The sequence below is a fragment of the Lates calcarifer genome, linkage group LG17 (genome assembly GCF_001640805.2).
Source record: "Lates calcarifer isolate ASB-BC8 linkage group LG17, TLL_Latcal_v3, whole genome shotgun sequence".
Classification (NCBI taxonomy): domain Eukaryota; kingdom Metazoa; phylum Chordata; class Actinopteri; family Centropomidae; genus Lates; species Lates calcarifer.
In genome coordinates this window covers 18,807,629-18,829,467 of record NC_066849.1, presented here as the reverse complement: position 1 = coordinate 18,829,467, position 21,839 = coordinate 18,807,629, and the positions used below count along the sequence as shown (strand labels likewise).

Here is a 21,839-nt window from a genome sequence, read left to right as displayed (position 1 = left end):
CGGGTCGCTGTCGCCCTCATCTGTCTGTTATGTGGAAACACAAACTGTTCTGTTTAATGTGCGTTTGCAGGATCATACGCAAAGTGTGCTGTTCCCCTCGTATATTTGTCGTAACTGATACAGGCAGTAAGCCGCAAAATATCGTTTTTATTTCCACAAGCTCTCCTGATTAGAAATGAGGTGGAAGAAGTACTCTGACCTTTTACGCAAATAAAGTAGTAATACTGTGTATTAAATTTGTTACTTATTTTAAGCAATAAATTCATTGTATAGTGTATCACCTTTTCAAAGAGAAAAACAAGTGGAAAAGACAACTTAAATATGACCAAAAATAAAAATAAAATAATAATAATAATAATAAAACACGATTTTATTGCCGAGGAAACCGGCAGAAGGAAATGACGTATTTCACCGCCAACCTCTTCCGCTCTCTTTTCGTTGAGGCTCAGCTAGCGGCCGGGTGGGTACACGTTTTGTCCAGTTTATATTTGACGGTTTTTGTCGATGTCTGAGTTATTAAATGCGATTAAATCATAACATTGTTAGCCTTATATCGGCAGCAATAGGGTATTAGGTGTTACTGGCTCAGTTCGGAGGCAAAAAATAGAGAAACCTGTGACAAGAGTTCCACGCTAGCGGTACGCATGTGGCGAGGCCCCGCACCGAGTGCACTGGCGGCTAACATTAGCTAACGGCGTCACTGACAAAATATTCTGCACGGGCTTTCAAAATCACTATAATAGTTTAGAATTCAACCGTGGCTTTATCACTGTTTCATTTCTTGTATATATAGTATGATTGGCCTTTCTGTTATCACCGTTAAACTACGGTGTTAGAGCTAGCTTGCCGCACCTGGAGCTAACGTCAGTTTTCTCTCTCAGCCTGCAAACATGCAGATCTTCGTGAAGACGTTGACGGGGAAGACCATCACCCTCGAGGTTGAGCCCAGCGACACTATCGAAAATGTCAAGGCTAAGATCCAAGATAAGGAAGGTGAGAGTGACATTTAACCCTGAAGTTGATGGGAATCTTGATAGTTTGGTAACTCTACCTTGTAGACTTAACTTACAGCGTTATAATTTTCCCAAGACGTCTTTAAGTGTAAGCGTAAATGGAAATTGGTTGATAAGTGTCATTGTGTTTGTAGGAATTCCCCCTGACCAGCAGCGTCTGATCTTCGCTGGCAAACAGCTGGAGGATGGACGCACACTGTCTGACTACAACATCCAGAAAGGTAACGGCTCAATTAAATCCAGGCCAGATGGGCTGTATGCGTCTACTGTCACAGTGAAACATAGATAAGGTTATTCTCATAAATTAAAATAGATTAATATTATGGAAGTATTCAAAGAAGTTAACACAGAGGTCATCTAGAAATTGTAAGGATGATAGTAACACCAAAGTGTGTCTATATTTGTGAATTGTGTGCTGATCTTTATTATTATTACGGATGTGTAGAGATCAGCATCTTTCATCCATTCTTATAAAAAAGATCTCTGCTATGGATTTTTAAAATGTATCCTATAGTCTGTAAGATTCCCAAGTAGGGAAGATTTCTTGAACTTGAAATTGACATAAAGGTCTCTTGACTGCCCACCAGAGTCCACTCTTCATCTGGTTCTGCGTCTGCGTGGTGGCATCATTGAGCCTTCACTCAGACAGCTGGCCCAGAAATACAACTGCGACAAGATGATCTGCCGCAAGTAAGTGCAGTCCTGAATATCATCCTGAGTCTGTTTTATTAATTTTGTGTGCAGTGGTGCTGTTAAGTATAGTGAAGAGTTTAGAATACAATACTTCTCAAATGGCACTGCAGGCAGTGTGCTTTGGTTTGCCTGGGTTTAATTAAAATTATGCACTTACTTGTTCTATAAAGTGTAATGAACTACATGGAGATGACACAGGATGGAAGCTGTAACTAAACTGCAGGGTGTTGTGGTTAATTTGTGTAAATGGGCTGGAATTACAAAAGACAGCAATTTTGAACAGGTAAAAGCTTTGTATGGACCTTAGATGTTGGCTGACATGTTTACTGTTGTTGCAGTTTTTGCAACATTTAGTCAGTGTCTCGTGCTAAGATTTAATCTTAGTTTAGATTTTCAAATGTGGCAAACATTTCAAAATTTATTGGCACTAGAACAAAATATCCTAATTTCCCAAGAACTGCAAGATCCATGGTGATCATGATTATTAATTCAAATATTGCTTAAGGAAATTTTAGCTCATAACTGACCTGACCTCTTGTATTTCAGGTGCTATGCCCGTCTGCACCCACGTGCTGTCAACTGCCGCAAGAAGAAGTGTGGACACACAAACAACCTTCGCCCCAAGAAGAAGCTGAAGTAGACATTCAGTCTGAAGTGGCTCTGTATGCCATTTTGTGTTAAAATAAATGTAAGAAAATGATGCTGCTTGTCTGACTTGAATTATTGAGTAGAGCTTTAACAGGGCAGGAAGAAAACAACAGTTTTTAGCTTGGTTTAAATTCATGTTTGCAATATATGGTTAAGAAGCTGTGCGGGGTGATGTAACAAGAAGAAAAAGTTTCCAGACTGCCTGAAACAAGATGGGACTGCAATAAACTCATGTTACTGTTTGCCAAATGTTCCCAAATGAAGATTATAGATATTCATGAGAAGAGTTTGGCGAGTTTTACGCCAGAGGCCTGTTCACTGAGTTATCCGAGTAATTCAATAAACCTGCCTCTTGGAACTGGCCCTGGCTGAAACTACAACCAAACCTAACTATGCTGTTTTATATTGGCTGGGCATGAGTTCCATTTTCTTTCAGATTGGCTTCCAAAACAGCACATGCCAACGACATGTCTCTCCCAACACTAAGAAGCTGTGAAAAGTTTATCACAGCATTTCCATGGATCACAGCCACCGCTGACGAAAATATTGCCATGAGATGGCAATCAACTAACATAAAATCATTTAAAGAAAACTTAAATAACATGAGGAAAAATATTAACTCATATGTAAATGTAAAGTGCTAAGTGCTAAATAACAACAACCCTGAGGTTCTTGCCCTCCCATCACACAAAGGACACAGCAGTGACTTTGCATGACTGAGTTTTAATGTTAAACAGTTCTATACAAATATAAGGAACTCATCTCACATTGTCAAATCCCGTACAAATGCCGGCTCTCCTCAAATTCGGTAATTCTTGTGAAACGACAAAATTGTGGCCTTGGACTGCCCAACACCAGCAGACATTTTTCCTCTTTTCTTGTTTACCAGTACTTTGATGAAACTAACCTGAACTAACTGAAGTGTTCTGAGGTATTTTGAGTCGTACTGAAAGGTCAAATGTTTTGGACACTGAGCAATGAGCTATATAAAAAAAAAAAAAAAACTTAATTTTGATAATCCAATGGAAATGAAAGTTTAGCATCATATAGAAGTTGTGTGTTTATTCCAGTTTATGTGGCTTCAGCGTGACAGTGGTGCATCTTTGGTACTGCATTCTCTCTAACAGCTGGCAACAGATGTTTTAAAAAGGCCTTATTCCAGTGTATTTAAGGAGGAATCAATTCATTCAACCTGCTTCAACTATTAATTGAAATAACTAACTAATAGCTAACTGTCTGAAATATGAGATGGATTCCTCCTTTATCTTGTAGCCATACAATAATACTGAAGATCTAATTCATTTTCTATTATAAAATTGGAACAAAGCTGCTTACATAGTGTACTTGAAACACTGTTACACTCTCAAGTATGATAAGTCAAAACAGAGGTGAGACACCAGGAGGGAAGTTGGGCTTTACAGTTAGAGGACAGTCACTCTGCTCCCTCTCTGTGTATACACAAACTACTACTAATGTATTCACACAGTGTTATTGTGTAGTAATTATACACTGGAATAAGGCTTTTGTGGAGCTAAGTGTTTCTGACATTAACCGTGAGGAGCTCGTGCTGCGAGGAGCCGACGGCCTGTGTATCTTCTTCATGTTTGATAAAAGGCTGGTAACGATCCGTTCAAATCATTTGAAGCCATGAGAAAAAAAAAACACTTCTGTTGTTAAAATGGAAGAGAACAGGTGTCATTACCTACAAATTACTTGTATCTACTATGAACAGGCATCTATGCTAGAAACTTTATTGCTAATTCAGTTTTACTTGCATGAAGAGGCTGATGCCAGAAATGCCAGATAATGTAATAACCAGTCAAAGTGATGACACGTCAGTCTTATTGGACTTAAAGTATAATAAAACCCTTAATGTGATCAGTGCTGTATCATTATATTAAGTATAAGATATGCTGAAATGGCTGAGGAGATCATTTTGACTCCCTATGATAAAATCTCAAAGTTAAGTCACCTAAAGTGTAAATGATAAACCATCAGTTGAAAATGATACAAGCCTTACAAAGTAATAATTGCATGTTAATGTAATACTACTACCACAGTCTGGCAGTTTATCACATCAACAGATTTAGTTATGACCTGTTTAAATCACATTTTGACATGTTATTATGATTCTGACAGTTACTGCATCATCAGCTGCAAAGAGCTGCACCTTATTTGTACCTATATTACTGTCATATGAAGAAATCAATAACTCATCAGGGGGCAAGAAGCAAAGATCAATAGTGTGCATCAGAAGTTCACATACAAAGCTAGACAGACAAGTCAATTAAGTACCCATTTGCTAAAACTACTGCAGTTGTGCTTTTTAACTCAAGCAGTCTGAGGTAGCACACTGCTAAGTAATGTGTACATACACACACAAACACACACGCACACACACACACAGTTTCACATTCCTTGGCAGGTACGGGGGCTTCTGCAGAGCTCATGCAGTGCTCTCAGTGATCTATGCTCTGCGGCTGTGCTTAGACTCTCTCTAGGGTTATTATTACTATTATGGTAAATGGTAGTGTTGCGAAACACAGAGAAAGTACATAAAGTAGAACAGGATCATTTTGTGAACACAGACAAATGTAAACAAAGTAAAACTTGGCAGAAACATCATCAAGTGCAATCTCAGGTTGAACTCAGCGACGTCAGAGTGGAGAAGCAGCGCCTTCGTCCACAGGCCACAGTGACACTTTAGGATCTTTCCTTCAAATGCTGATCTATGTGTCAGTGGCCGGTGGAGGGGACAAACCTACTAAGTCGCAGCTTGAATTTAGCATCATTTTAGCTGGGAAGCTATTGTTGATGTCCTATCTTGCCTGTGAGTGACCCATGAATGAACATGAATAACAGAATAAGTGGTGAGAAAGAGTAGTCCTCACGAAACATGAGCAAAATACAACGGTCATGCGCTGGCGATCCTCAGAGGACAAAATGAGAGCAGGTTGTTGCATCTCTGAGTTTTTTGATGTTCTGGCTGGTGTGAGGCCAGTACAGGCTGCTGATGGTGAACTGGAACTGACTTTATTTAAGGTCTTTGCCTTCATGTGTCCTTACCCCAACCAAACTCTTACTGGGTGCATCTCCACAGTGTTAAAGGAAAGGATGACACCAAAATAAACTCACGTCTGTTATTGTACAAAGGCAGACATTTTGCTTTTATAGCTTGATTTCTTTTTTATCAGTTCTCTTACTAGCACTCAGTTTTGAGATTTAGCAGTAACATTATGAGAAAATGCTAATCTAAAAGCTTTATTCATACAGGGCTATTATGTGTGGGCCTCAGGCTATTAGTTTAATGGGAAAGGGGCCTCTGACAACACTGAATGAAGCATTTATGAACAGCCATTTTGAGGTTTCTATAAACTAAATGTCCAGAGTTATGATAAAAATATTTATGTATAAGGTATAAAAATGCAGTTATTCATAAAACTTTATCTTTCAGCCATCTCATGGCCTGATGCAACTCCGGCTGTTACAGTTATTGTCCGTGCCCAGACACGGTTGAGTGGTTGAGACCTCTGGCTCTGCAGGAAATCAGAGCACTGCCTTTTATTAAACACTGTCGGGCCGTAATTTTTTTTTTTTTATTATTTCCAAGTCTTACTCTTCCTCTTGCCTCTTAGGTCAGTGAGAGAACTACACCAGTACAAGTAGATTCCCCACTCTGTATTAAACAAGGATAGACCACACAAAAATAAACTAATACACAAGTAAAAAAATCCCTAAATACCTGTAGGAAATGTCTACCTTTGCAAAATAGCAAACTTAAAATCTGTTTTTGTGCAAGTCCTCTGTTAAAGGTGCTTTGTGTAGTACTGCGTATTCTTATGAATAAATCATCACTTAAATAAATTATCAGTATAATTATCATAAACAATTGAGACCATCACTGAAAAGAGCTTCAGCTTCTTTCAGCCTCTGCATCTTTACATTAAATCACCAGGTCAGATTTTAACATAATACACTTGATTGCTATGGCATGAAAAAGTGTAGGAGGGCGCTGTTCTTCTACAGAAAACAGACATAAAGCTGTCTGTTGTCAGTGATGTCAGATGCTGAAAAAATCTTTATCCTCTTCAGGATTGAGGGGCTGAAGGACTTGCAGCTGATGGAATTGTAGCATGGAAAAGCAAGTAGCAGTAGCAAATTAGACCATACTGTCAATCGTTTAAGATAATTATTGCAAGGTTAATGTGACAGTGATGCACAGTACAGATGGTTTGTGCTGCACATGGCACCTGTAAGAGGTTTCTGCACTGATCTTAAAAAACCCTAACCCAAACCGAGATCCATGAAGGTAAACGCCTGTACGTTTTCCTCCCTCATGCTTTGATTTCTGCTCTGCTGTTAAATCAGTGGAACACAAATCAAAGCCACATGAAGGAAACCAGCTCTGGCTGTGGAGATGCAGCCCAACTGCTGCTGTGGCTATTTATCAACAAGTTTTGCCAGGCTCTGTCTCAGGTCCTTCAGGTCACAGATTTTGACATCCAGAACCTCGATGACGCGTCGGACCTCGACCTCCGCCTGCTCCCGCTCCTCCCGGCTGGAGGCGAGCGTCCTTTCAGCGCTCTGAACCCGATCCTCCAGCTCAGTGTTTCGTCTCTCCAGATCCTGCAGACACAGTAAGTGTTGTTAATGCAGTTTTATTGGAGTTTAGTCAGGTATCCAACTCTGACATTACATTTGATGTATTCATTGTATTTCTGTGCTTTAGCATGAGCAACCAGTGCTCTTTATTTCTTTATAATGTATTTTTATGTGGGGCACACCTGACACATCCACTTTCAGTGTTCCTCTATCTAAAGTTTAGGTGAGTGAGAGTGATCAGAAGCACTTTAAAAAAAATCTAAGTCACAGCATTGTACAAAAAAACATTTTCAAACTGAGCTTAGTGATGAGAAGTACAATCTATTCCAGTGTATGTCTAAATGCCTACATTCTTCAAGTTCAACATGAATATCAGTACACATGTATACTGTGATGAATACTGCCCATTCAAACTGTGACAGCAACAACTGCAGTGCAACAGCTCGTCAGATACAGTCTACTTGAGGAGAACTGCAGGTTTGAACAACAACCAGTTCATGTCTCTCCTTAATGTCTGTAAATTTGTCATTTCTTATGTGGCTGCTGAGTGCTGAGAATTTCCCATCAGGCCTATTGGCTTAAAACTGTTTATGCTGCAAATTTTAATGTGCAATTTTGTGTTTTACGTGGTTATTCTGTATGCCAAATACACCAATGAATAGATGAAGGAATGAACACAAGGACAGCAAAGGTCAAATATGAATATACATTATTCACAATTGACATCACTACTAAAAATGATAGAGAGGCTAATCAAGGCTATGCAATATGCATCAGGTATAATCTCCTGCATTAACATGGAAATTCAATACAATTTGTTTTCTCCTTGAGGTCCTCAGTTCACCTGTAGTGGTTCTATGCTGCACTGCTGCTAGTCTGAGCTGCACTGTCTCCTTTCTAAGTACAGTATCAGTGCTTTGATTTTCCATTAGTTGACTGTGTGGTCCTGTCTGGTTTGGAGAACAGAAGAAACCAGCACATAAGTCAAGTCAGCACTCTACAAAAATAGAACTTTTTACTACAAGAAAGCTTCTAGTCTATGCATATTAAACCAGCAGCACTACACTAGTGTGAGATGTGAAAAGAAAGTCTTTAAAAGAGTGAACTGGTGACCTCTTAGCACAAGCAACAATGGCAAAAAAGATATGAATGTTTCTGTTCACCCTGAAAATGAAATGCTTTTATGTCTCTTTCTGAGAGGGGAGATAAAAGTAGCTTTCCTACTTTTCTGTGATATAATAAAAGCTCTGCAAGGTTAAGTAACAATGAAAATGTAGTGGAAGCAAACTGATTTGTGCAGCACAAATTCAGTGTAATTGTGTTCACAATTTGCTGTAGAAATGTGGCTGAATAAAGAAAAAAATCCCATTATCTCTGACTGTTGTGCAAGATCACAGTACCTTTCCAGAAATTTACACTTGCAGTCTTGATAACGGGATACTGATAAGAAGCTTTCTGAAAAGATCTTGACACATTACTGCATGAAATTGCTCTAATCATAGGTAATGTAGGGAGAAACAAAACAAAAATAAATGAGTAAAACAATCAAAAACTAAGAATTTTACAGCCTGTCAGTCCAAATTTTAATTGGCAGACTACTGTTTAACAGCAGTGTAATTGAGAGCTGTAAGTTACGTACGCTATAAAATGGCAGCAGTGTTTAATTTTCCTCTCATCTTTGTTGTGCATTATATTTTCTCTTGATGTTTGTTAATAAAATCTGTACATGTGTAAAACATTTCAATTGTGTAATTGTGTTTGTGAATATAAGTGTCATTTACTGTCAGTGCTCCAAAAAGGATTGATTGAGCCTGGAAACTGAGTGTACTACAGACTGACATGTTGCCTAACCTAAAATATATTTGTTAACCATTAAGTCTGTATGAGACATGTGTTATCTCTCAGTAACACCAGTTGAGTCCTGAAGCAAAACAGAGTTGCTGATAGTAATGTGTAGAGTTTGAGCTCCCTGGGACAACTTTTAAGTTTAAAAATAAAACTAAACTCCTCATCATCTTACCTGGAGTCTCTGCATGGCGTCCTCTCTTTCCTTCTGTAGCTCACCCACATCTGTTTTCTTGCTCTGTAGATTGTGAATTTCCTGAAAACACAGTAATTTCGAGCTGTCATAACACCGCCTTCACATCGCCTTCCTGATACCTGCACACACATCATCCCATCAGAATATGGAGCATCCATCTTTTGTTTTGCACCAAAATGCTTCAGTCCATACATAGATGTAGCTCTAGAAGACACAGAGTCATTTATCATACGCCTGGGCTGGTGGTAAGATTTGGGACACCTTGATGTTTTTGAGGAAGAGGAGGGTTCTGCCTCCAGGGAAACACTGTCACCTTGTATAAATCCTGCTGTGCCAAAAGTGGAACTTGTTTAAATGATGGCACAGACACGGTTATGTTAATGAGGCCACAGGACAGAAGCAAGCTGCTTTCAAAGAATATTTCACTTTAACATCCTTTTTATTTATGTGGGGAAAATGACTGAGTGTACACATGCATTTGATGGACACTGATTTGGCCAAAACAAGCATAAAATGTTCACAAGATGATACTTTGGCAGCATAAAATGTATATTTGTAAGGTGGAACTGGAAAAAGTTATAAAGGTGATTCAAGAATATGTTAAGTCCTGATTTCACTTAATATGTAAGTTGTAGCTCTGGAAATCTGCTTCTTGTCTTAAATCTTAACTTTCATTTTGGTGTGTTTTGTAAGTCTGTGGCATTTTATCAAAGCTCTCTTCAGGCTGACCAAAGCAATTAAACAATAATAAGAAAAATGATAGTGCCAAGAAGACAAATCAAGATCAAAAACACATTCATCTCTTTAATCTATGTCCACTTAAATTCTTTAAAATTTTGTCAAGTAATTATCTTTTAGACAAGACAAAAACTAAATTATTGAACCAGAAGATACTTTTTAAGAAAAGCCTCATTAAAAGCCTTAAATATAATTCAGAGACTTTTCTAGCTCTTGTAGCTTAATTAATTTACAAATAACAGTTTTATTGAATGTTTGCTGGGTTTTTTTAATCAAGGTAAATAAATATAAAGACGGAGATTAAGGCTCACACTTCCAATTGATTACAGAGAGTATATTATATGTGCTGGTGTATTATGTGCTTGTTTTCCACTCTGAACATTCCCTTTATGGTAGTAAACAGATTTGTACAGTGTGCAATGGACTGAGTGTCTTGCCTGGTCTTTGGCGCTCAGCAGGGCTTCCAGCTCCTCCAGTGACCGGTTCAGCTCCTCTCTACCAGTCTGACCAGCAGCAGGGTGCCCCAGCTGGGCCTCGAGCTCTGCTACCTGGAACACAACATACTTTTAATATTTCCATACATACATTTAATTTATATAGTGCTTTTCCTTGAACTCAAAGACAAGACAACGTTCGGATGTGTTAACACATTAAGATGTCCGTTGATGCATCCAAACATGTTAATGCATAGGAAGGCGTCTTCCAACAGGTGTTTTTCCAACTGAAACCACGGACACTTCCGTATGACGACGCTGCATGCCCAGTGACAGTAGCCTGGAAAAGTTCTGGTTACACAGACTTGGGGTAACTGATCTGTTATATCAGCTCTGTGTAACTTTTGATCATCTTATCAATATCAGATTGATAATAACATAATGCATTAACAATTAATATGCATTAACAATTTTGCCACAGTAAGGAGGCAGCATGCTAACTAGCTAATTATTGTCTCATTTGTAGGTTGATGGACTGTAAATTAATCAAATTATAAATTGCTGTTTTCTGAGCTGCTCTTTTGTCATAGGTCATGTGCCTCAAAGTGGGGCCAATGGATGTATTATAAGAACATCCATAATCTGATCTGAAGAAAACCTTGCTGGAAGACACATTGCTGCCTCTCACAGGTTGGGATTGGATTTGCAATTTGACTCTATTTACATGAGTGTAACATCAGTGGGATTCAGCAGGTTCTTCATTGTAGTAATCTTTATGACCAGGCAGCATCAATCATTTTTCGTTTTTCAATCCCATGTTTGAAGACTCAACGAAACGATGGAAGCCTCAACGGCTGCGTTCCCATCTATGGTTCCCATGAAAATCACACTCACATGGTTCCGTAAAGTATGACAGCTAGCTTTAGAAATGGCAATGTGGGGCACTGAGTTAGATGAATTTACTGTTTATCAGACTATAGTTGAGACAAGAATCAGCTAGCTAGCGTGCTACTTAGTCAAAACAACACTTTTCAAAGACGACTGATGATCACAGTTACACAGAGCTGAGGTAATTGATCTGTTAATATCAATTCTCCATGGGTTCTAACAATTTTAATATTGATAAGACTCAACCCTCTGTTCTCAGAACTTCACAGCAATCTTTTAACCACCTGAGCCATTTGGTCAGACATGTGTGCTATGTCTTTGAGCCTTTCAGTTTCTACATTGGACTTTAGACTTTAAAATTTACCCCAATATTTATACAACCAGGTTATTTCAGTTTGCGACCGAACATGTCTCACAGGTTGATGAAAGAATTACATATACATATACATTCAGTCTATTTATACAGTCAAATCAAAATCCATGGTCATTTATTCATATTACTGACTGTTGACTGTCAAACAGGGGCCCAGACTGTACTGTACAGTCAAGTAATTAACAGTTACAACAGTAATGCTGCTTACACACTGATAAATTAGTATCAACAATCCAAAAATATAGTCTATACCAGAATTACCACATCGCAATTTTATGCCTCTGCCACCTAGTCCAGTTAATTAGGATGTGAATTCTTGAAATATCAGCTCATCTTGAGTCCAAGTGAATGTCTGTGCCAAATTTGAAAAAATTCTCTCAAGATGTTAGTGAAATATTGCGTTCACAAGGCCAAAAATGTGTTTTATGAAGTTACTTTGATCAGAGCTGTTGCCGGCATGGAGGCATAAAAACCATGAATTTCAGCAGTGCTTTACAACTCTTTATCTTGCTGTTGCACTAAAGTACAGTGCTGTTCTCAATTGATATTCTGAGCCTGCAAAAATCACTTTAGGAGCTGAAAAGTTTCTGTTTCATAATTTAATCGAATCAATTAGTGTTCAGTCTGAAGTCGTTTAGTTCAGGTTTCACAGGAATATGTTATCCGATTTTTCCATAATTTGCTGATGGGCAAAGATGAGAAAGAAGAATCTGCTTGGTAAAAAAACAAAACACAAAAAACAGAAAAGAGTAAACAGAAATCTGATGCATGACAATCTTATTTTAGAGGTTATTCAATGAATGGGCATTGTAAAGAGTGTATAAATCTAATGTGTGGTGTAATTCACTAAATAAAGAGAACAACATGTGGCCCCTCACCTCCAGTGAACTGAAGAGTATCAGCAAAATTAGCATGAACAGGTTTTTACGTAACAGCATCAATGTAGAGATGCAGTAATATAATCACTGAGGAATAAACACACACTCAGTCACACACAAATACACATACTGTATGTTTGATGATTACTGTTGATGGAAATGAGGAAAACCAACAGGAGGGTCATTGGCTACCCACCCACCCACACACACACACACGGTCAGAACTAATGGTGTGTTTAGCAGCATCCATCATGCATCACTCTGCTATGCAATCTACAAATGAATCAAGGGCATTTTCTTGATTCATTTCCTCTCTCATCTCTCTTGACTCTCCACTACACACACACACACACACACACACACACACACACACACACACACACACACACACACACACACACACACAAACTATGATGCTTCTGTGGAAAAAAAGCTTTACTGCCAATGGACACAGTACTGAAACCTCTCGCTATGGAGACTTTTTTTTTTTTAATTGCTGGAGGGATGTGACCTTGTGATAAATCATGAAAAATATTTTTCCCACTTCCCTGCATTTAACATATTCATGGAAAGGCCAAAGAAGGTGAGTGACAGTTTTACTAAACAAGGACAAGCTGTTCAGCCTTTGAAGTCTCCACTACAGTAGATGCAATTTAAAGTTTGAACTCAAGTTATGTTTTAAAGTCAGAGCATGGCACTAACACCCACAGGGTTAGGGCTTCAGTTCCCATTAGGCTTTGTTTACTGTAAATGAAAAAAATAACACTGTATGTTTTCCATGCTGTGGGAGTGATCAGATTAAGACAACAATCTCATTGAGTCCTGAGTGTTTACACAGTGTGAAGCAAAAAAATCTGATTACAACATGCTTTGCATATATTTATTTTAAGTGACAAGGCGCTCAAGCATTACACTGCTCGTTTTATAAATCTGACGCTGGCTCTACTGACCTTTCATATGCACAGCTTTATATTATGGCCTGTTAAATGTAGATTTTGTTTATACATCTCTGTGTTAAGCAAGTTAAGTGCAACCTGTTTATGACAGTAATGGTAAGAAAATCAAATAAAAAGGTTTATATACAGTTAAAATATTCTGAGCATTCCCTTAATTGGATTAAATCAGATTACTGCATGCATTTCAGAGTAATTGCCAGATGCTGTAGATGAAACCTGACATATGACATGATCACAGCTGACAGGTGAAGCATTGGTTTGCTAATTGTCTGCTGAAGGCACTTTGGTTGCTCATCGTTTACTTAGAGTAACTTATAATACAAAGATGAATCTTCAATTCCTCAACCTCTAGCCAAATATTCAACTAGGAGACATCGGGATTGGCTTTGGGCCCTTGTGTTTGGCCTTTTTCACTAGTTTCTGACATTTTATGGACCAATTGCAGAAAATAACCCATAGATGATGAAAATGAAAACAGCTGCTATTTGTAGCAGTAAATATATTGAAATACTACTGCAACAGTTAATGACAGCTGGTTAAAGAAAAAGGTTTTCTTGATAAGGAAGACAGAGGGACGACTGTGTTATTGCTTATTCCCTACATTTAATTTCATCAGCTGAATGTCTGAAATGTAAATGTGTGTGCGAGGGTGGAGAGGGCTCCCTGCTCCCATGTCAACATGTTCCCTTTCCTTTCCTTTAGCATCTCCTCTGCATTTTCACAGGCAATTTCAAAGTGGCTCTTTATAGATTCCATGCTACGCTACATCGCATGCCAGTCCAAGCCGAGCTTCAGAAAACTGCCGCGGTTGGGGGGGGGGTTCCACGCGATCCCAAAGGACTCAACCCTTTTGTATCCACACTGTATGTGACAGCTACTGTCCCCAAAGGCACCAGCTCCATCTCTCTTACATCTGTACAAACATACAGGAAGAGAGAAAACCTATGAAAACTGTGACATCTTTCTAATTTAACGCTCCCAGGAATGTTTTAATCTTAATACACTGGCAGGAGATTGAAAAACCAACAGAGCTGTATAAGTATGTCTAAGAGAAAGTGAGCTGAAGAAGATGTCACAGCAGCTCCAGAAACAACGAGACTTGACTTATTCATTATATTCCACTGATTTCTTTCTATTTGGATGTCTGTTTACTTTGCTCTAACAACTGATTCCAATGATGATCCTGTTTCATAGTAAAAACAAATAAAAGGGCTAAATACACCTCTACGCTTCCATCTCATAGGAGCATGTTGCACTTGTGAGTATAGCATATGACTGCTATTTAATAAAAAGCTGTTTAGTAACTTAGAATTTATATTCTTTTATACTCTTTTATCTTTATACTATGTTACAGCAGTTCTTCATCTGAAGTTTTTTATTTTGTAATTTTGTCCTAACATCTTTCATGTCTTATGCCATACCATAAAAATAAAGTTGCCTTGCCTAAGAAACAACCACCAATTCTTGTTCAAACTGAGCAGGGGTCAGAGTCAACCCAGAAACCCAGAAAATAAACCCAGAGCCTTTCTGCGGCAGATGAACACCAACGTGGCTGAGGCTGAGAGTGTGACGAGGGAGAAAAAGCCAGCCAACGCCAACCTCTCTCCTTCTGCTCCTACAGTGATTTATCTTCTTCCTGCAACTGGGGCAGAGAAGAGGGAGGAGGGGTGGTGGGCAGTATAGGGTGTCCTGTCCCAAAAAAAAAAAAAAAAAAAAAAAACATCCAACCATTCCTGCCCCCCTCAAACGCCCCGTTGCCAAACCCTTGAGGCATGCTCTACTTCTAGCCACCTGGTTGACTTTGCTGCAGTGTGCGTCTGTATTTGGCGGGGGTAACCTTCACCTGGACTCGTAGAGAGAGAGAGAGAGATGAAACCACAACGTGGGCTAAAAATAAAAGGGGCCAGTTTTCTGTCACTGGTGATAACAATTTCATTGCAGGCCGGATGTGGCAGCACTTAATTGTGTCGCATCGAAGAAGCCTTGTTGGGCTTGACCAAGGGCACAATTTTCTCTCCCTGAATTAAAGATGAAATGCCTGCGTCGTGGCCCTGTGATTATCACGGGAGCCTGTCAACAGAAATATCCCAAGGAAGGGGGGAGGGGGTGTGGGGGTGGGGGGCTGGATGAAAAATGCATCTGCAGTTTTGGAACAGACCGAGCCCATTTGGGGATTTTAGTGTGATACTTATAGATGTGAGAATAAAATAAAATTATCCAGTTGCTATTTATTAGTGGTCACATAGGATGGGGATGTCCGGAAAACTACACACTATCTGCTTTGATTTTAGCAAAGTGTTGATTAATCCTCATTTGAAACCAAATGCATACACATGAGGTTTTGATGGTAAAATTATAACTCAGGCCATAATAAGATCTAAGCAAATTATAGTTCATTTTCAGCTATCTACTTTACAGTTCCCACAACAATGCTGTGATGTATTCAAACTACACTGAAAAGAGCTACTGTGTAGCTCTAAATAAAAAAACAGGAATGTGACAGGATAGTTTGTAGAGTGACTTGTTTTTGAAAGATTTGCTGGGGGACAAGTTTCCTCCTCTGGGTGTGAAATGACTGACAGGAAACTGAATATCACATATTGCAGCACCGATATGAAAACACTGAACTCAGCACAGTGAAATAAAACAGGAAGAGTATCGAGGTTTATTGAGGTGGACCATCCTGTTTCATGCAAGTTGTCAGCTTGAAGTTTCTATTACTAACTTCTTGTGTTGATGTTGTAATATAAAAATGCAATATCACCATATCTTGCAATAATTAACTGTGGAAACTCCACTGAATGGACACTCTGTCATGAAACAGCATGACACATTAGGACACAGTGCAATAGCTCTGCAATAGGTGTAGCTTATACTCCATGTTATTTTTTGAGGAAGTGATTTTCTCACCCTTTCTTGTGTTTTTAGATTTTCTTATAACTGTTTGGAAACTAAAGTAGTGACTGATAGACCTCATACAACTAAGGCAAATCTTCTAATTAAAAAAAAATCTTTACTATTACTTACTTATTTCTGATTCATTTGTTGGTCAGTCACAAATGGTGACCTCAAAAAATGACAACTGAGCTGAATTGGTAACACTTCAGTGTCAGTCTCTGCCAAACTTAAATGACACTAAGTTGTTTCAAAGTGCCTGGGTATTCCATCATGCAGTGTTACTTTGTACAAGCTGTTCATATGGTCACCTGGTCTCTGAGGCGATCAGTCTCCTCCTGGTACTCAGCCAGCTGTTTCTTCCACTGCTCCACGCTGCTGTTTGCTTCCTGCAGCGCTGCCACCAGCTTAGCGTTGCTGTCCTGCAGAGTGAAGAGCTCAGCCTCCAGGTTTATCTCACACATGGACCTGAAGAGAAGTCACAAGGAAGAGACAGTCTATATTATTTCTATATTATTTGGTCACTTTTGGGGCAGGGGAACAACCTGTAAATACACACTGACATCATATTACTGTATAAGGTTATTCAGGTTAAAGTGTTAACAAAAATATGCCTAATTACACATTCAGCAAACATTAACATCATTTGGAGTTATGTTTTGCCAACAAACAAATTTAAGTCCAATACTCACTCTCTTTTAGCTCTATTTTTGGTCTCTATCAACTAACTCTATCTCTATCAAATATCAGGCTCTTTAGCCTCTAAATGCTCCACTATACTCACTAGCTGGTTGATATCTTTGACTTTTATTTGGTGCTGGGTATGTAGGATTAGCCTTCGACATTTCACACAGTCATCTGACTACTGTTAATGTAAAAAATACTGATCAGTGCAGCTTTAAAGGCATTATTCTGGTTGGATGTTACTGTGGGAAAGAAGCATTGCTGGTGAGGAAAATGCAGAATGATGATGAGGTTATTAAATGAAACATTAATATTATGCTGCACCAGCTGTTGGGAGAAATGTGATGGGGCACTTATTTGATTTTAAATAGCCATAAGACCATGGATTTCAAATAGTTTCAGAGAAGTTTGAAACGTGTACCTGTCTGACTTGTACCCGTGACTTACCCTTTTTCTTTTATCTTACAGTGCAATCTTTTGATAAATTGATAAGCTCAAAATGGCTTCATAAGAGGCAGCACGGTGGGGCAGTGTTTACCCAGAAGGTTCTGGGTTCGAACCAGGTACTCCGGCCTTCTCCTAGACAGACATGCAGGTTAGGTTACTCAGTGACTTTAAATTGCCTGCAGTTGCCTGTAAATGTGACTCTATATGTTAGTCCTGCAGTGTCAGCTGGGATTGGCTCTAGCCCACACTCAACCCTTATGGATGAGCGGTATAGATAATGGATGGTTTCATAAGCTCCTGTCCAAAGTTAATAATTTTTAGCTTCTGTATTAAAGTGAAAATAGACCCCAGTGTGTGCAATATAACATTTCCATTTGGGTAAAGCCATGTTAGATTACCAGTTGTCTCAAAATTATACATCACATTAATCACTACAGTTGGTTGTTTCAGCTGTTTATATGTGAGTTTTTGAAAACAATCTGGCCTGAAACTTAATAATGAACATAACAGTATGCACCTTTAACAACAGAAAATTATACCACTGAGTACTACTAAAAAACTAAACTGACATGGGTAATGTGCTCTCCTTTATTAGGATGTGGGAAAGAGAGATCAGGTCCTGGGCTCTGGTAAAGGTCAGGATTCAGAGGGGATATTTAATAAACCAGAGAACTTTCAGATGAGAAGATGGAGTTTAGGAAGCTGAGTCTTTGCCATGACGACCAAACTAACAGCTTGGCAACCATAAAACTACTCACCATAGCAACAGGAGAGAAAAGCCTGCATAGGTTCATAACAATCATAAAATAAAATCGCCGGGATAATAGGGTGTAAAGCAGCCAAGGACGAGAGCTTTTTTGCTTCCTGGTCTCACATGGAAGGTTGAGTGATCAATAATGGCCTCCATAATGACAATAATTATAAGCCACTAAATTCAGCGTCAATCACATCTGGCTAGTCTGAAGTCATGGACAAACATACAGCATGCAAAGTCAAAACTCTGGGCCATGACTCAGACAAGTGCTAGAAAATGGTTTTGAACATGTGACATACACACACACAAAGACACAGCTGGTGGAAAAGGGGGAGAGGGAGTATCCACCTGTAACATTTCTTGCTTTGAGGGAAAGTGCTTTTAGACTGACTCACTGCTGTTAAGTTGTAATATTTCTTAAGAAATAAATGTGAGCCTTTCTGACACACCTGTCGAGCCAGTCTGAGATGCTTTCTGACAAAAGCAGAGGACAAAGGAGCATGGTCTTAAAAAGGTAAGTTGTATTCTCGGAGCAGAGCGATCGTTCACTGCTGTTAAGGGAACAGTTTGTATTTCCTGACTTCTAGTCCTTAATTTGAGTCAAGCTCCAAATACAGTGGATCAGTGGTATCCACTCATTTACCTACACCCAATCTAAACTTCTGATTTAATATTATAATTTAGTTTCTCCATATTGTAATTTCACATTTTTTATTTGTGTCTGGTCTGCACATTTTTTCCATATTCAAACCCAGTGTCTAATCAAACAGGGTGATGTTGCACAAACTGTAAATCCTCCATTTTCCAGAGTGCAACTCGATAGTGTATCTTCGTTAGAATCCAACTGCTTGGTTCAAAGGCAAAGCCCCTAGTTTGTGAAGCAGGTTGTCTGTTAAACATTTGTAGTCTACATACCTATATTTCTGGGATTATTTCCTTAAACTGTTTACATTTGCATTTACACATTCAGCAGGTGTTTTAATCCAAAGCGACTTACAAACGAGGTACAACACTCAAGCTTCAGAGCAGTAGGAGAGCTAGAAGTAAGCACTAAGTACTAAATCTGTTAAATAAGGCAAAGTGGCGACGAGATCAATTAAAGAAGTGCACTGTAAGTGCATAGTAAGTGCTAGTCAGGGTGTTAGAGGTGCTCTCGGAAGAGATGAGTCTTCAAGAGATTCTTGAAGATAGAGAGGGACGCTCGGGGAACCACAAACGAAAACAGCCTGGACTGTAACTGCCTTGTGTGCATACTTTGCATAGTTCCTCTGGAGCCATAGAGTAAAATTAAAAGGCAGAGTAATATTTCCTACAATAAGATGATCTTCATTTGTAAAACTCGATGTGACCCTTTAATCTGTCTCTCGTAAATTGTTTAATATTTTCCTAAGTGAAATATTCAGCTGTTGGGGTATGCCTTTAACTCTGGATTCACTCCTTCCATGGAAAAGTGACCATATGGGCACCAGAATTTAATCTCCAGGTAGGCTCTGCTTGTAGCCACATCTTACTGTTGGAAAGTTACAGACACAGATCTTTGTCCAGTTTACAATACAATTTTAATTTTCTGCCATCAGTTCTTTGGTAACGTGTCATTTTTTTTCCTCCCAAAACAGCAGTCAGAAGAAGAAACCCCCTCAGTTACAGTGTGCGTACCAGCTCAGCAGTGTGGATGGATAACAGTGATATGTGTGGCTCCCTGTTTCAAGGAGGTCATCACTTTTCAGGTTTGTTTGTAAGAGGGATATCTCAAAAACCTGTGAACAGCTTTCAGTGAATTTTGGTGAAAAGTTAAGGCAAGAGCCAGAGACCAACAACAATCTTTGCTTTTTTCATGGACTACTGCAATCACCTGAATGAAAAGCAGTGAGATGCAGATTAATATTTTAGAATCATTTCATTAAAATAACAAATATAGAGGACTGTGAAGCCTTATCAGATCTAAACACTCTTACTTATACTCATACTTTGCAATTTAATGGCTTACAGTCCTCTTCTCCTTTAACAGGAATTTAGGATTTTGAGTTAGTATCATTCACTGTACAAAGCTCAACAAAGTGCTTTGGACATTTACATCTGCTCCTGTAGCCAAGCGGTGGTTTAGACACTGGATTACAACCTTTGTCGTCAACTTTCCAAACCCTAACAAATAAAATCTCCACTCCAGTACTCCCACACACACATCTGCTGCTCTCTCTGTTGTTTCATTTTAATTTGTGTTTTATGTGTTTTGGGTATCATTGTTATGGATTGTTATGCTTGTTTGCTGCAAGGCAAATTCTCTTCCATAAACATCAGAAGTTCTGAGCATAGATTTTCACTGCATGCTGTCTCTTTCTTTCTCTTTTTTTTTTGATGTCAAATAAATTTTCAGAGGTAAAGTTTGTAGTCTAATAAATGTGCTCCTGAAATATATATTATAATCTGGGGTCAAATAAAATACATTTTCACCACACTCTTCATTAAATGCAAATCGTCACCCTCTTAAAATAATTGCCTAAGTCATTTTTTTTTACAAAAATGCTTTTTTTTTCCTAAATCATCTCCTCATGATGCTGGCCACCTCTGGTAAAATTGATTAAACAGATTGAAATATATATATAAAACAAAAAAAAAAAAAAAAAAAAAAAATATGTTTAAAAAATATATATATTATATGTCAGAGTGCAGTGGTTCATGTTATGTGTTGTTTCCCTTTAATGGGGAAAAGAAAGCTAAATACGTTTTTCTACCAATTATAATGGAGTGAACTGGAGCATTTGAAGTATGAAGTACTGTTATTGGTTATCAACATTAACTAAAAAAGTTAAAGGTTAATTAGGCTGATTAAAAACTGAGTGTCTTGCTAAAAGTCTTGCCCATGAGGGTATGGTCTTATCGCAGCTTATCTTATAGTAATTAAATCTATTAAGCTTTCTTTTCTCCAGACAATAAGTCTGGTGCATGCAGAAGTACGGGGTGTAAATGTTTGGTTGAACAACAAAAAGATGATGAATGTTACCCTTCAGACAACATCTTCTTGACCCTCTCCTTCTCCACTGTCAGCTCCACTTCAGCGCTCTTACTGCGAAACAGCTTCTCCTCGCCTGGCCCATTAACTGTCAGCAGTGGCGGAGAGTGACGTTCCTCTGACAACTCCTGAACCAACAACACATGAACCAACACAGATGTCAACACAAACAGGACATGAGCTCTGTTATAGGGTTAAAATGGAAATCTACAGCAGCTTTGTAATATAGTGTTGGGGCTTCTTGGAAAACAATGAAATGAAAGGTTAAAAGATTAGTTGATTAATCAATTAGTCCACAGAAAGAAAATTCATAAGCACTTCCTCTGATTATCGATTAATTGTCTTGAGTCATTTTTTTAAAGAAAACTATTCCAGTATTCTCTGCTTCCAGCTTTGCACACACGAAGATTTGATGTTTTTCCTTTCTCATACATGATAGTAAACTGAATATCTTGTTGGTCAGACATAACAAGTCATATGAAGACATTACCTTGGGTCTTGAAAAATTGAGCTGCTATTTTTCACCACTTTCTGACATTTTTTTAGTCCATATAACTAATTGATTAACAAAAAAATAACTGACAGATTAATAAAATATGAAATGAAAATAATTATTAGTTGCAGCCATAAAAGACAAGGCTGGATACATCGGCACCTTTTGTGTAGTAACCTCATTAAAAAAAGGGACGTGTCTCAGAGTTGGTTGGGATTACACTGTAAATCGTCCTGAACTACACTGCAGTTCTCCTATCAGAGGACACGAAGTCCTTTCACAGAAAGTGCCT

General features: G+C 38.6%; 2 protein-coding genes across 2 annotated transcripts in view; one reads left to right on the top strand and one right to left on the bottom strand.

Moving 5' to 3' along the window:
- The first annotated feature begins 383 nt into the window (after nt 1-383).
- LOC108902770 (ubiquitin-60S ribosomal protein L40) lies at nt 384-2,406 on the top strand. The gene is made up of 5 exons (XM_018704769.1): nt 384-460; nt 882-993; nt 1,148-1,234; nt 1,601-1,703; nt 2,253-2,406. The coding sequence occupies exons 2-5, from the start codon at nt 891-893 to the stop codon at nt 2,344-2,346; spliced, it is 387 nt and encodes a 128-aa protein (XP_018560285.1). The 5' UTR covers nt 384-460; nt 882-890; the 3' UTR covers nt 2,347-2,406.
- A 1,001-nt stretch (nt 2,407-3,407) lies between these two features.
- The window catches only part of LOC108902769 (homer scaffold protein 3), a 49,115-nt gene continuing 30,683 nt past the window's right edge, over nt 3,408-21,839 (bottom strand). Inside the window, exons 7-11 of the mRNA XM_051077159.1 lie at nt 21,046-21,182; nt 16,471-16,627; nt 10,173-10,283; nt 8,977-9,057; nt 3,408-6,980 (exon numbers count right to left, since the gene is read on the bottom strand). Coding sequence (XP_050933116.1) covers nt 6,795-6,980; nt 8,977-9,057; nt 10,173-10,283; nt 16,471-16,627; nt 21,046-21,182 — 672 coding nt within the window. The 3' untranslated portion in view covers nt 3,408-6,794. The remainder of the gene's footprint in view (nt 6,981-8,976; nt 9,058-10,172; nt 10,284-16,470; nt 16,628-21,045; nt 21,183-21,839) is intronic.

Coding starts and splice junctions, on each gene's coding strand:
- LOC108902770 (XM_018704769.1), top strand. CDS start 891: ATGCAGATCTTCGTGAAGACGTTGACGGGGAAGACCATCACCCTCGAG. Junction 1,235..1,600: donor TGACTACAACATCCAGAAAG/GTAACGGCTCAA, acceptor ACTGCCCACCAG/AGTCCACTCTTCATCTGGTT. Junction 1,704..2,252: donor GACAAGATGATCTGCCGCAA/GTAAGTGCAGTC, acceptor CTTGTATTTCAG/GTGCTATGCCCGTCTGCACC.